General features: G+C 36.9%; 2 protein-coding genes across 3 annotated transcripts in view; one reads left to right on the forward strand and one right to left on the reverse strand.

Moving 5' to 3' along the window:
* Positions 1 to 1,516: 1,516 nt before the first annotated feature.
* LOC136820062 (uncharacterized) overlaps positions 1,517 to 15,598 on the forward strand; it is a 31,749-nt gene continuing 17,667 nt past the window's right edge. The window contains exon 1 of one of the 2 annotated variants that reach the window (XM_067076299.1): positions 1,517 to 1,621. Coding sequence is in view for 1 of the 2 variants with exons in the window: in XM_067076298.1 (XP_066932399.1) it covers positions 8,141 to 8,162 (22 nt within the window). In the remaining variant the exon portion in view is untranslated. Of the gene's footprint in view, positions 1,622 to 7,988; positions 8,163 to 15,598 lie in introns of those variants that run through there. The other variant, XM_067076298.1, reaches the window with a different exon arrangement.
* LOC136820068 (uncharacterized) lies at positions 3,966 to 5,086 on the reverse strand. Its single transcript, XM_067076307.1, has 2 exons — positions 4,492 to 5,086; positions 3,966 to 3,970 (listed from the first exon to the last, which is right to left on the reverse strand). Exons 1-2 carry the CDS (start codon positions 5,084 to 5,086, stop codon positions 3,966 to 3,968), a joined length of 600 nt encoding a protein of 199 aa, XP_066932408.1.

The raw sequence follows: 15,598 nt of genomic DNA on the forward strand, positions 1-15,598 counted from the left end.
TTGTAAATTAACTCTTCTCGTAGGTCCTTGGCCTACGGTGGTTTGTTAGGTAGATATAATTAGCTAACTAACTGGGTCCTACTAGCGTACTAACTCGACTTTAGCGCACTAACTTGACTTAGCGTATTAACTTGACTTAATGTACTAACTCGACTTAGTGAACTAACTCGACTTAGCGGACTAACTTACCTTGTGATGATCATCAAGGCTCTGGCTTTGGAATTTTATTCAAATATAGATGAATGTTTCGCAAAAATGTTGACATCATTGCCCGGGGGTGGTCTAGTACCGAGTTTGCGAGGTGACGGGCCGAGCCGAAAATCGAAAATCGACCCTTTGAGAGACAAAACTTTGGTGATTTTGGGACCCTTTGAGAGACTTTTTCCTAAGTTTTGGTCCATTTTTTCCAAATTTTGGTTTGATTTTCACCAAATTTTGGTCAAAATTTTGGAAATCATGACCCTTTGAGAGAGAAATTTTTTATTTTCGTGATTTTGGGACCCTTTCAGAGACTAACTTTTGAATTTGTACCCCGGGGGGGGGGGGCAGCTGGGTAAAAGGACCGACGGGTATGTGCGGGTCCTAAGGGTACCTTTTCCAATATGTTTAAAATGCACTGTAAGGGTCGGAAAAACTAGAGATGCACTGTAAGGGTAGAAATTTCAGAAAATTCTTGAAAAATCTAGATTTTTTGACCAAAAATGCTAGAATTTTGACCATTTTTTGCACGAAAGGGATCGAAAATTTGGGGGAAAATGCACTTTAAGGGTATGATTTTCACTGATTTTTGCTGCACTGTAAGGGTGCAATTTTAAAAGCCAATTTTTGGCCCGCACATACCGTCAGTCCGCAAACCCAGTGCCCCCCCCCCCGGGATTTGTACCCCTTTGAGAGACTTTTGAGGAATGAGAAAAGGTACCCTTATGGCTCGCACATACCCGGCACCCATTTTGCCTAAGTACCCCCCCCCCCCGGGCATCATTGTTAACCCGTCTCCATAATATTTCATTCTTCATATCTGTGATAACCTTATCCGGGGAAGAAAGTTTTTTATTATTATGGTGGTTAACAAAATCTTGTAGAAATTTTTGGTCGAGGTTAAAATTGGGGAAAAGTTTTATCGGGGAATTTTTCTTATTAGAATTTTTGCAATTTGAAACTTCTTCCTTTTGGGCAAATAAGTGTTCTTTGGTAAATTGGAAAACTTTTTTCATTACCCAGCAACTCGATTTGAATGATAGAGGTTCAGAGTTGACTAGTTTCCGGCACACTCCACAGTATACTTGATGTACTTGATGAAACAGTAATAAAGACCAAATTTTTCTGATTTTTGCGACCCTTAGAGAGACTTTGAAAGGTGAAAAAACCGACCCTTGCTTTTTTCTTTCGAATGTTATTGTTTTTCCCAACGTTCGAATCAAATTTTGATTCCCACGCTCTTTTTTTACTTTCGAATTTTACAGTTTTTTCGAACGTTTTGAATCAATTCGAATACTGCGAAACAAAAACAATCGAATTTTCGTTTGTCATTTGAGTGAACAGCAATCACGTGTAGAATTTCAATCGGTGAAAGCAGCAGTGATGTGAAGATATGTTTGATGAAATAGAAAACTACTACGACGTAAGCTTTTTTTAAGGACGTTTTCCTTTTAAGATTTTAGTTATTGTTAGTATTTAGTTATTATTATTAATTTCTGACCTAGTTCTTGTCAGACCTAGGGTCGAAGAATGATAATAATGATTAGTCCCGGGGGGGGGGGCACTCGATCTGAAAACAACCATACGTTCGGCCCAAAATTTGGCTTCTAAAATCGGACCCTTACAGTGCAGTGAATTTCCATGAAAAATCATACCCTTACAGTGCACTTTTTCAAAATTTGTCGAAAATTTTTGCAATTTTCCAAGAAAATGTGGAATTTTTCCTCCAAAATTGACCAATTTTGTGCCAATTTTACCAAAAATTGGCCTTTTATCACAATTTCCTACCCTTACAGTGCATTTCAGTGCAGTTTTGTAATTTCCTACCCTTACAGTGCACTAGCTGAACTATGAAAAACCTACCCTTAAGGGCCGGACGTCTGGTAGGTCATTTACCTTGAGTGCCCCCCCCCCCCCCCGCCCCCGGGTGATTAGTAAAGCCCTTTGTTATATACCGGGTGACCCATGAAAAAGTTCAGACGTTTCTCGACGTCTTAAGGCCGAACAAATGTCCTAAAGTGCTTGGAGTTTAGATATTTAGAAAGTAGATATCCTAACTTAAAATTTGAGCTATCACTTTTTAAATTTGACCTATTTGTTCTCTACTTATGAGCTTTAAAAGTCAAAATTCACTTTTCGGAAAGTGTAAAAAACACGTAAAAAAGGGGTATCAAATTTGGTATTTTTAGACGTTTTTGATATACAGTTTTTGAAAAAAATCTGAAAAATCTACAAAAGCGCCAATTTTTATAAAAACTAGTCTTGTTTTAAACAAAAATTACTTTTAAAGGTGTTTTTATTAATTATTAATGTCATAAAACTCGTTAAATAAGTCAATTTGTAAGTGATTTTCTAATTGATTGCATAAATTTAATACCTCTTTTTTACGTGTTTTTTACACTTTCCGAAAAGTGAATTTTGACTTTAAAAGCTCATAAGTAGAGAACAAGTTGGTCAAATTTAAAAAGTGATAGCTCAAATTTTAAGTTAGGATATCTACTTTCTAAATATCAAAACTCCAAGCACTTTGGGACATTTGATCGGCCTCAAGATGTCGGGAAACGTCTGAACTTTTTCGTGGGTCACCCGGTAGAACGAAATTAATTTTGGGATTTGATTTAGTCTCTCCAAGGTCTCAAAAACGTCAAGAATTTGACAACATTTTGAGTTCAGTCTTTGCATAGAGGTATAAAGAAAGACAGGAGATGAATTTTTCGGTAATTGGTCGTTAAAGTCTTTTGATTTCTTTTATGTAATAAATCAAAAGAAATTCTAGGCTCGCCCGATGAAATACGACTTTTTAGTAGAACTCAAGTTTGCTCTGAACATTCTTACTATCAGCATCGAAGATTTCTAGCCTTCTAATATACGAGAATAAAATAAAATTTAGCTCCACGAAATAAGTTTGCGTTCAATTTTTTTTTTTATTATAATGTAACAAAGTTCTAGGCGCACGAGGGCCTCTGGAACTGATCGTGAATATTCAACGTATTTTACAATTGTCTTGTGTTGAATCTTTTCGGGTGTTTACTCCATGCAGTGTTGAGTCTTTCTTTGAAGACTTTGACTGTCTTTGCTTCAGCGACATCTTTTGGCAATTTATTCCAGGTTGGTATAGTTCGATAAAAGAAGGAATTCGTTTGTACACCACGGAGTCCATCGCTTCCAAAGTTTGGAATCATCTCAAAGTTGTGCCTTCTGTTTGGTCGCGTTCGACGGGCTATCTGTTTGGGATGGTATCTTTTTCGTAATAGTTGATGTGCTTGTAAAGTTGGACCATGTCACAAAAAGTGTCTTCTAAACTCGAGCGTAGGAAGATCTAATTCACGCAATCGTTCTTCATAGACATATTACGACATTTTTGAACAAGTTTTGTTGCCCGTCTTTGTACTCCTTCAATCAGATTTACGTGTTTACGTAGAAACGGAGACCATACTGACTGAGCGTACTCCAGATGCGGGCGAACAAACGTACAATACAATGTTTTAAATGTACTTGTACTCATGTTTACAAATCCTCGATTGATTATGCCAAGTATCGCGTTTGCTTTTTTGACTTGCTTTGCAATGTGTTCTTCAAATGTAAGTTCTGAGTCAATGAGGATTCCAAGATCTTTTTCTTCAAAGACGTGTTCCAATTGGCGTCCATCTAGGGAATATGGATGAGCATGTTTGATGTTTCCAAACTTTCCTAGCGTCAGAACGTGACACTTTTCAGGATGGAATTGTAATAGCCAGTCTTTCGACCATTCTACAAGTGTGTCTATATCATTCTGAAGGGAAACAGAGTCTTCGATGCAGGTGACTTCTTTGAAGATTTTGGTATCATCAGCAAACAGTAGGATCAATGAGATGACCTTTTCAGGAAGATCATTGATGTATAGCACGAACAGTATTGGTCCCAGTACACTACCCTGTGGAATACCACTCACTACAGGGTCTGTAGTCGAGAAGGACTGGTTCACTTTTACTGATTGTGTTCGACCTGTTAGAAATGACGTTATCCATTTTAAGATTGAACCGTTGATGCCATATGCTGATAGTTTCTTGCATAGTCGACGGTGGGGTACAGTGTCGAAAGCCTTAGCAAAATCGAAGTAGATACTATCAACAACGTTTCCTTTCGAGATGCTCTCATAACATTTATCCAGATAGTACAAAAGCTGTGTCACGGTTGAACGGTTGTTAATGAAGCCATATTGTTTGTTCGATAAAAGATTATGATCGGAAAGGTGCTTCATGATGTGTTTCCTCAGTATTGATTCCATTAATTTGCACACTACCGATGTCAAACTAACAGGTCGATAATTGACTGCCAAATTCTGAGGTCCCTTGTTTTTGTAGGTAGGTGTGACATGTGCCACCTTCCAATCTCGTGGTAATGAGCCTTCAACTAAAGATTTGTTCATGATTACAGCTAAGGGTAGAGACAGATAGTCAGATAATTCCGCTAGTATCCTAGGGTGTATTTCGTCTGGACCGAATGACTTATTATGGTTGAGCTCTTTCAATTGATTCTGTACCATCTCCTCAGAGATATGAATATCTCCGATGGATGAATCAGTTCTCTTTTCAAATGCAGGAAGCTCACCTACTGCTTCTTTTGTGAATACACTGCAGAACTGTCGTTGAAGTATATTGGCTTTTTCGTGATCTTCATGCTTTAACGATGTTTTGACATTTGGTGATTCAAGTAGTGATGAAACTGTACTAGAAGATTTCATCTTGTTACGCACATGTGACCAGAAGATCTTCGGTTTGGTCTTTGCGTTATCACAGATTCTTTGTTCGTAGTTCCTGTGAGCTTGTCTCATCAATTTGTTCACTCTGTTTCTTACAGGGGTGTATTTTGCTCGATTGTATTCTTTTTCTTCGGGCGGTGATTTCATCCATTTCCGATGGAGGCGTCTCTTCTCTGCTATTTCTTTCCGAAGTTGAACTCCAATAGGTATTTTTACCTTCTTCTTCCCAGTTTGACCACCGATGATCTTTATGGGTACAAAACGGTTCGTATATCCAAAATCTTCTTTCGGAAAAGCTGCCAAAGCTCCTCGGTTGACTTAGAATTAGCCATCTCGGGAAATTGCTTGTACCAATCATCAGAGTTGAGATCTTGTTTCATTGCTTCAAAGTCTGCGTCCTCGTACTTGTATCTTTCTGATTTAGGTTTCAATACAGCATCACATTTGATACTGAAGGTCAAGCAACTATGATCGCTTAAACACAAAGGACTGAGATACTCTAGACATAGAGCTTGGTTAGCTTCACCTGTTAAAATGAGATCGACTAAAGATGGGTCGTCAGTCCCACGGCATCTGGTTGGTTCGTCTACACTTGGTGGAGAAAGGAGTCGCGAAGGGCTTCAAGAAATTTTTCTTCTTTGCTTTCCTCGAGATGTGGCGTCGTCCAATTTTTCCAATTGATTGTTGGGAAGTTAAAGTCCCCGACAAAGCATTTATGAGAGTATTTGTTGTTTGATGCGATATCTTTGATTAGATGATTCAACTTGTTGTTATTTTCAGCTGACGTGTCATTGTTCGTAGGGGAGCGATAGATACAGGAGAAGACCAGGAGATCGTTTCCGGATAGACGAATTTCGATTGTGGATGCTTCATTGAAATTGACTTGGTTCATTGATTGGTTGACATCGGTGACCAAATGTTTGATCGATGAATGAGCAAGAATAATTATCCCGCGACCGATGCCAGTGGTCATGTTCGTATGACTGACACATTTATAATGTTTAACCTCGTGTTCGTGTAGCTCTCGCAGTCCACCGTGCTTTGGTTTCACCTCACATATCGCAATGATGTGGGGATGATGTATCTCTACATCAAGCACAAGTTGTCGCTTCTTCTCGGGTGTTAGCGTGTCGGCGTTGCAATAAAAGATCCTGATTTCGTTGATCTTTATTTCAACATCATCTACTTGATTTACGTTATGGTTTTCTTGAATTATTGTTCTCCGATTGTTTTCATTTGAGTAAGATTCTTGGCGAATACTACATTCTTCGTGTCTGTCTTCTTTGTTTGAGATCTGATTTTGACCTTGATGATGTCGAATCCGTTTTTTGAGTCCCCTCGAACTCTCCATTTATAGATATCAGAGTTATCATTCTCATTTCTAGTTTTAGCTTTAAACGATAAAACGTTCTTTCTTTCATCTTGTGTTAGATCTTCAGTTACACTCGTTGTCTTGTATTTTTGGATGCCCTTGAGAGAAGGAAGGTTTCCGAGAAGTGAAAATTTTTCCTTTTCGCTAGATAGACAGATTAATAAAGGGCGCTTCTTTTCCTGAGATGGTTTCCAAGGCGACTGACACGTTTTGATAGTAGCGCGTGTGTGAGTGTCTTTAACAAGACCTTCGGCCCATGAATTGTCATCTTCTTGTTCTTGTTCTGCTAAGCCATGGATGACGACGTTGCGAGATCTTTTGATTTTGTCATTTTCTTCTGCTTCTTCTTCACGCCATGCATCTCTAATAGCTTCTCTGATAGTTGTTTGGTTGGCAGATACCTCAGAGGTCTTTGTAGCGTCAGCGTAAGACTTTTCCGACAATGTCTTCATTTCTGTTTTGATAAGTTCTTGCATGCTGTGCTTGAATTTCTCCATGTTGGTTTCAATCTTTTGTTCAACGTATTCCAAAGTGTGGAGTGCTGGATTGTTGTCCAGTTTCTTTTTGAGGTCAGCGAGTTCTTGTTCCCTGGAATCGGCCGCAATTTTGTCTGCTTTGAACTTCTTCAGCAGCTCTGCTTCTTTCTCGGCTTTGATTTTGATGATGTTTTCACAATTTGCCACGTCTCTCTGGAGAGATTTCACCTTTTGATTTGGGGAAGCATATGCACCAATATTCTTGGTCATAGTCACGCAGTTCACGCAAATGAACTTTATTCCTTTCGTCTTTCCAACAATCAGCTGGATGTAGTATGGAGGAAGTTCAGAACACGAATAGTGAACACTTCTCTCGCACTCGGTGCATTTGAGTCGATCTTTTTTCTTATCAGTGATACATCGTGATGGTGTACAAGTCTCCAGATCTTGTGAGCTTGCACTCAATTCTTCCAATGATGATGGTGATTGCAATGGTGAAGGTGTGACTGCTCGACTGCTCCGAAGAATTCTCTTCATTATGATGGATATGAATGAGATTTCCGTTTAAAATAGTCAAAAATGTTGTTTTTTGAGAATTTTTGAGATTTTCTTGAAAAAATGTTGAGCTGTTAAAAATGCGTGTGCTCTAGTTGACGTCAAAAAAATTTGTAAAATTTTGTCATCCATTAAATTTTGTTTTGAAAAGATATTTTCTCCAGCCAGAAAGTAAAAAGTTCTTTATAAGCACACACAATTTCAGACCCAATTTGTAGACAAAAAGTCGCTGGAGAATTTTGGAGGAAAGTATTAAGCAATAGAGTTCACATTGAAGAAAATGTTGATCGAAAAATCTTGTCATTTGATGAAGGATTGCAAAGTTTACAGGCCCTTTTTTAATCCAAATATTTTCTTACACTGATGTCAGAAACAATGAATCTCGTCTCAACTTATTTCCAACACTTAAGTTAGCCAATAATATTTCACCTATCAACAAAAGAGCTCGTTAAAAATGCACGATATATGAGATTATGAGCATGTATACCTCGTAATTTTTTTAATCGTAGGGCCAATGCATACTTCTCCTGTCTTTGTGTCCTTAGTATCACAAATGTTGATTGTAATTAAAACCTAAACCTAACAATACATTGAATACTGTACTGTATTATAAAAAGCTTTTTTTGTAAAATGTGGCATGCAGAGAAGATTCAGATTTTCTCATTTAACAAATGGCAAATCCCTTCCTTCCATACTGTGATCGAATAAAGATACGGACCGAACTAACAGTTACTATTAAGTGTTGCATGTAAAATTGTTTTTCGTTGGTTGTATTTTGAAATTTCCCTTGATTTTGCGATGCCACAAAACCTATTTTCAGGTGAGGAACATCTTTCGGGTATCTTTTGTTAAAAATGGTTGACTGTTTTTCTAGCTGATGCGGGGTAATACAAAATCTTTGAAATCCTTAATATATTTTTTGAGCTGAAAAAGAATTTAAAATCCAAACCATCAAGACATTTCCATTCTCATTTCCCTGAAAAATCACAAAGGGACCCCACAAAGGCTCAGAAGTGTAGAAATCAACTGGCATTTTGATTTGAAGAACTATTTGAAGTCGTTTGAAACTGCTCTAAAGCTTGTAATTATTCACAAACTGAACATCTATTATTATGTTATCAGATTTTCTCGGAGACAATTAAATTTTTCAAGTCATAAATTTTGATAAAGTTCTCTCTATCCACATTTAATTGAAAAAGAGAAAGTCGGAAAAACTAGAAATGGAAAAAGTGAATTTTTTAAATAATTTATATTTGAAGCTTTCAAATTTCGTTGAAAGCAAATGAACATGACCTCAAGCCTTTACAATGCAGTACATTTCTAAACAGAGCTGGTCTGACTTTGTGTTCTGGAAAAGGTATATTTTTGAGACCTTCTGGATATTTTTTGAGTTACACTTCGATAAGACCTTCTGATAGTTTAGAACTAACTTCATTTTGTTTTTATTAGAACTAACTTTTGGCTGAGTTTTTGTCGAGCTTTGGGTGTTTTCATGTTTTTTTGCGTGATTTCCAGCGAGGTTAAGAATCTCGGGTACATGCAAAAAGGATTCTTACCCCTCGGTCTCGATACCGACATTAAAACATACCTCATGTCTCCTAATAAATACACCCCTGTCTCACAGCCCCGGTGGAACTATTTTTCAGTGGGCATCAAAATTCCCATTGAAATTCCAATGGTGATTGCAATTATTGTTCCAAGGTTAAGAAATCCGATGGGTATAGCTTCGGAGTACAACTTGTAAACATTGAATTTCAAATGGGGATGAAATCCAAGTAAATTTTCATGTGGGGCTGAAATTCCAGGGTATTTTCCCGACGGGAACGAATTCTATGCCAAATTTTACAGTGGGGCTGGGGTCCCAGCGGGTTGTATAAAAAGCTAATTTTTTTTCTAATGAAACTGGGGAATGCTTTGTACATTATACCAATATAGAAATTTCCTTTTTTTTCTGGACAGTTTCTAATGTTATTATTTCAAATTATCTGCAGAATTAATTCTAAGTTTCAATACTGTAATTAATTTTATACAGAAGTCGAATAATTCTTAAATTTTATGCTTAGCCTAATAAGTTTAAAACATTTTTTAAACTTTTCTTTTGCAAAATTATTAAATTTATACGTTGAAGCTGTATTTCTTCTCTCAGGTTGTTGTTGCTGTCGAATTAAAAAGTTATTTCTAAAACCCTTTTTATTTCTTATTCAAGCTTTCTCACGTGCTCATATCAGGAGGCCAGCCTTTTTTCTCCATTTTTCTTTTCTTCATATTTTATATTGGCCTATTATATATTATAGGGACATAAAAGAAGAAGATCTAGGCTGTTTTGACTTTACTTTTACTTTGTCTTTAAGGTCGGTTTCCACGGTGAGATAACGCGTGGTTTTTCAGTACAATTTTTAAACATGGAATTTCGAGTGGCCAGGTGGTGCAGGGTGTGCAGTGCACCACCTAATCTCATAACCGATCACCATTGCTAAGGCATATGATGATCTGAAAAGTTTATTCAGCGGAATTTTACAAAACCGCGTTCGACGGGGTCTGGGAAAAACTATGACACGTGACCAGATACCGGTATCCGATTGGCCCGCAGTTTTCAAGATTTATTTATCATTTTATAGGAGACAATTTTTTGTAAGAACTAAGTAGCAAAAACCTCTGTATCTTTTGAAATATTGAATATTTTCCAAGAATTTTTTCAGATGATAACAGGCAATTGTACATGGAACAATCTGAATCTTCATAAACAATATAATTTAATTTGGAGTTTTGAGACCTTTTCAAGCCAAAAAATACTTTCCAGAACTTAGAGTTGGTATTTGTTTATCTTCCAAATCTATTAAAAAGTTCTCATGAAAGGTTTCTGAAGTCTGATTGCAAAAAGTATGCAACCCAAAAAACTGATAATCGAAACCGCTTAAAAAAGCTCAACAAACATAACATTTCACCAATCTTTTATCAAAAAATATCCAACAATACAAATAGAGCCTAAACTAGTCAATCTCTTAGTGTTTGAATCAAATTTTTTGTCGGTTGAATGCCTGACAGACATTTCGCACACGTCAAGTTATAATTATTCTGATAAAATGCTCCATTTCTCCTAATAATCAAGCAGATAGCAGGAGAGAAGTAATCATTACATAAGAGAACATACCTGTAATAATTTGGTTGGTTGGCCTTCACCTTGAACAAAAATGAGAAAACATCAAAGCAAAATCAGTGTACAAAATACAACTTTCAAAACAGTCTTTTAAAGCTTTTAGGTCAATAAGTATGAGCAGCCACTTCTGTGGGTGTATGTCAGAGCTACACTAAAATGAATAAACAACATTTGAAACATTGAACTTTCCTTCATAAGTCTCAAAATCCATAAAAAAATCAAAACATTGACCAAGAGCCAAAACGTGAATTTCAGGCGCCATCTTGGATTTGGTTCGGAGCAAGATATCCACGGTCGCAGTAGAATCGGTTTTGTTTAGCCCACGCATCCAATGACGGCCCGAGCAAATCGATAAATTCTATGCGAATGCCGCGATTGAATCGTGAAAAGTACTCTGAGAGTGTCGGCCATCAAAGAAAACCCGAGAACCTTCGCAGGTCTTCTTGCAGAACTATTCCCTTTAGAGCGCATGCGTGGAATGCGTGGCGCACGAAGAGCTGCTTGGAGGTTATGCACCACCCAGAAAGATCTGAGAGGGGCGCTAAAAGCGCTTTTCATGGGGGCGCCAAAATTTGTTGATGTTTAATTGGGCGATGTGGCGCCCTTCGACACGTTTATAGCGCGCCTTCTATAAATGCAATGTTATTTTTTTGCCTGCGGCGCTCTTCCATTTATTTTACGCTCTTGCATCTTTTCTCTTGAATTCTTTCATAAAACTACTATGAACATTGAATCGCGAAAAGTCAAAGCAAGATAAATTTTGCGTATCCACCAGGGGTTAAACAGTCAAGGACTATTGCAAATTAGGATAAATGCGAGTATCTAGCCTAAATAGGATAAAATCTATATCCTAATTAGGATAAATAGAAGAAAAACTTGATTTATTGAATAAACTTTGAGATCCGCGTCGAGATTTGCATGAATTTGAAAAATTTAGAACCAGCAAAGTATCCTTGTGAAGTCTCATCTCAGCGTGCGTTCAGAAGTTATTCAATTTTCAAGAAGTTCTCTACAAGCTCCAAATGTTGAGCATCAAACTTTCTTGGTGATAACTTTGCTTATGATGATTGTTTTTTAAAGAAAATCTTCAAATAGAGATATAGATAAACAAAGCAAGATATAACACAGCGTTATTTACATTTTGTTTTCAAGGAAAATGAACACTTTTGACACTTTCATTCACTCAAGCTTATCCTTATTTTAAAGTTCTTTATTATTTTATGACGGGAAAGCGCGTAACATCATGTACTATTCCTCCTAATTAAGCTATTCTATCCTAGTTAGGATACACGTTTTTTTATATAAGGAACATGTTTATAAGGAACTCGAGGCTGAAAATGGTCCAAAAAATAAGGAATTGTTTAGGAACTGCTCAGGCTGAGAATAAGAAAACAAGTTCTAAGGGACAGTAAGAGATGGTTATCCAAACTTAGCAGCTATCTAAATAAGGAAATCGGTAAGGAACTTTGAGGCTGAAATTCTCTGTAAAAATAAGGAACTCCAGGCTCAGAGCAAAGTTCCTTATAAACAAAAAAACGTGTAAATATTTTATATTTTCTTACTCCGCGCTAATAAGAAGTTATATTTGGTTTAAGTTAATCTTCTTTAAGTGCATAATTGATTAAAAGAGTAAAGAAGACGCGGATCTGTATCATTCTTCCAATATTTCAGTTTGAATTTTTCACATAGCCTAACTAGGATAAATTATCCTATCTAGGATAAGTATTCTAGCCTATTTAGGATAAAAGCCTAATTAGGATAATTTATCCTAGTTTGCAATAGTCCTTGACTGTTAAAGAGGATGTTCACCCCCAAAATGAGAGATTGCCAAAAAGATCGAAACTTGATGATGCTTGCTGTGGTTTTTGTGGTCTTATGATGAATAACTTTCTCCTTTTTAGAAGATCTTTAATTTTAAAGCTGTTTGACCTTTCTTACACCAAAAATTTTTGCCTGCGGCTCCAAAATTACAAAAAAAACTTATTTCTGTCAATTTTGGGTTCTCTTTCAGCCATTGATCTTTCAAGGAGAGTAAAGTAAGACCAACGGCGAAAGTGAGTCTGTTAAATGACGCGCCTTACGCGCCCTACGCGCCTGAATTTCGACGCAGTTTTGACGCACCTTCTTACGCGCCTTATTATCGATGTGCCCTAAATTTTTGACGCGCCTTACTTACTTGCCTTATTACCGACGCGCCCCGAGGTTAAGTATCAGTAGATAACTCAGGACGACGAATGAACTTTTGAAGCCTTCGTTCGCGGTACGGCATTTTTCTACAGGCTAACCCGAAAACTAGGCAGACATACCCCGGGCAAAAATATCGGATTTGCTCTAGAACGAGAAACTGAACGAAAACGTGTTCTAGAGCAAACCCGATATTTAACCTCGCTATTAGTTCTTTTCAAAGCAAGTAAGGAATTGTGTTTAATGTCAGCATATTTATTTTTCTTATAAGCATCTTCTTTATAAGAAACCAATCAATAACTTTTGATTTGAGGGGATTAGGCTTTCGGTAAGCAGTATTTTCAAAGCAAGTAAGGGACTGTGTTAACGTGGGCATATTTATTTTTCTTATAAGCATCGTCTTTCTAAACAACCAAATAACTTTTGATTTAAGGGAATTTGGCTTTCGGTATAATTTTTTCATAAATCAAACATAGCATACTTGTTTTTACAGCATCATTCGTAACAAAACTTTCATTAGTTCCTTCAATCTGAATCTCCTAAATCCTAACATTTTTCTTTAATATGTGATGCCGAAGCTTTGTCAAAAATATTACTTCTTTTGAAGAATGGTAGATATGTATACATAGGCATACTATTTTTGGTCAGATAGGGCTGATGCGTAAGCATACTTTTAAAACTATTGATTTAAAGATACATGGTAAGCTTTGTCAAGTAGTATTAATTTCCAAATTAATTTGTCTGATTTATTTTTCCCTTATATTGCTAACAAAATTGTTGAATTTTTTTTCCAAGGGTGGGTGGGTTTTTGTTGGTTGATCTATTCGATTGGTATCATGAAATTTACAAGGTCGATTTTTAGCTTAATCATGATGGTGTGTCAAAAATTTAGGGCGCGTTGATAATAAGGCGCGTAAGAGGGCGCGTCAAAATTCAGGCGCGTAGGGCGCGTGGGCGCATCAATAAATGGAAGGCGCGTGGGTGCGTAAGGCGCGTCATTTAACAGACTCCGCAAAAGTTTAAAGATTATCAGGTCATTTTTCTGATAAATTTTTAGAAAACAAAAATATAGACCAAATCGACTTACTAGGTATAAAATTTCCATTTCAAGTATCAACAGCTCATGTTTTTTATTTGAGGAGCTTTATTTGGTGCTAAATCGGTACAAATTGGGGCATCTTTCGACATTTTTGAAAGTTTTCCTTGTCCGAAAACTATGACATTTCAAATTATAACATCATTGCTTGTTTTCCTTACTGGAGTGAGATTTGTTCTTTCTTTTGTTTAAAAAGTTTTTTGTAAGCAAACGGTGTGAAAGATCCTTTAAGCTTGAATTGTAAAAATCATGCTTAAGAAATTTTATAATTATTTTATTTTTTATTCAATTTAAGGTGTAAAGTCTGCCATAGTTTAAGAATATAAACATAAAAGGCCTTAGTACTGATATCAAATGAGTCACCAATAATGTCATATGATTAGGTTTTTTGTAGTTGAATTAAAAATTAAAAACAAAGAGATCTAATTAGATCTATTCCAACAGAATTACTGATGCTGGTCTTTTATTTACATGCATCCGTTTTAAAAATACGTTTTTATCCTTTTTTTAAATACCCTTTTGGTATTTAAAGACTCTATATTTTGTCATTGGTGACTAATCAGATGATTAAAATTCACTTTGTTTATAAGCAAAACATACCTTGCGAAAATAAGGACAAAAATACCAGGTTTCATAGTTTGCACCATTAAGCCAGGTCGCCACTGGGGATGAAATCAAAGTCAATTTCTCAGTGAGGCGAATTCAAGAGTTTTTCCGGGGGGACGAAATTTTCCGGGGGGGGGGGGTTACTCATATAATCTGGCCTACGTCATGTGCCGCGCTTAAGGGTGGGATTTTTCGGCATCCCAAATGCACTGTAAGGGTGTGTTTCTGTGAGATTGCTCTGCAAGGGTGGAATTTTAAAACAAATTCAAAAAAATTGTTAAAAAGAAAGGTTTTTACTTCTCGTTTTGTTGAAAAAGTTTCTATTGTCTGATAATTACAGCTGACAAGAATAATTCTCTCAGTTTTTCTTTGAAACAGAAAATTTCCCAAGCTTCTTCTTTCACGGAGATTTACAGCTGAGAAATATAGTGCACTATAAGGGTTGAGTAAACCAAGAGAAAATGCACTGAAAGGGTACCTTTTCAGCCATATTGAACTTAGGCTACGTCATATCTTCCTTTGTTTCGAGCGTAAAACTCCTACTCTCATGGCCCCCGTCACCGGGGGGGCCAGGGGGGCCATGGCCCCCCCAATATTTTGCAAAGTATTTTTTTTTTACTTTGAAAAATCTTATATATACCGTTCAGAGGGGTGAAATAAGGGCAAAAAGTCGAAAATTTTCTTTATATATACCGTTTAGAGGGGTGAAATAAGGGCAAAAAGTCGAAAATTTTCTTCGTCGCCCAACCATGGTGGGCGACATATTTTTTTGGCCCCCTCAATTCGATGCACACGCCGGGGGCCATGACTCTTCGGGCTATGAGCACTGCTCTTGTTTTGAATACTGAAATTCTCCAGATAAATCGCATGCGCACTGAGGGTTTTAATGAAACAATAGAGAGTTTCGAAACCTAAGCCAATCAGCTGTGTTTTAAACATTCTTTTATTTAAAATCTCTATTGATAAACATCTTTTGTGAATGTTGTCTATTATGTTTAAACCTATTAATAAGCAATTCCCGGTAGCAGTGCCTATAGACCAAGAGTAAGGCCTAAAAGCCTGGATCTGTCTTTTGTGTAGACTATATTGAACTGCGGAGTAAGGGTACGATTTTGAAAAGCAGATTTTGCGCGGCACATACCCTCGATTCGAAATCGAGTGCCTCCTCCCCGGGGAAATTTCTGCTTCATTTCCCAGTGATGGCTTCTTATCA

The sequence above is a fragment of the Clytia hemisphaerica genome, unplaced genomic scaffold, assembly GCF_902728285.1.
Source record: "Clytia hemisphaerica strain Z4C2 unplaced genomic scaffold, Clytia hemisphaerica genome assembly, whole genome shotgun sequence".
Classification (NCBI taxonomy): domain Eukaryota; kingdom Metazoa; phylum Cnidaria; class Hydrozoa; order Leptothecata; family Clytiidae; genus Clytia; species Clytia hemisphaerica.

Excerpts from the sequence above, each read along its gene's own strand:
- LOC136820068 (XM_067076307.1), bottom strand. The coding sequence starts at position 5,086 with ATGAAATCACCGCCCGAAGAAAAAGAATACAATCGAGCAAAATACACC.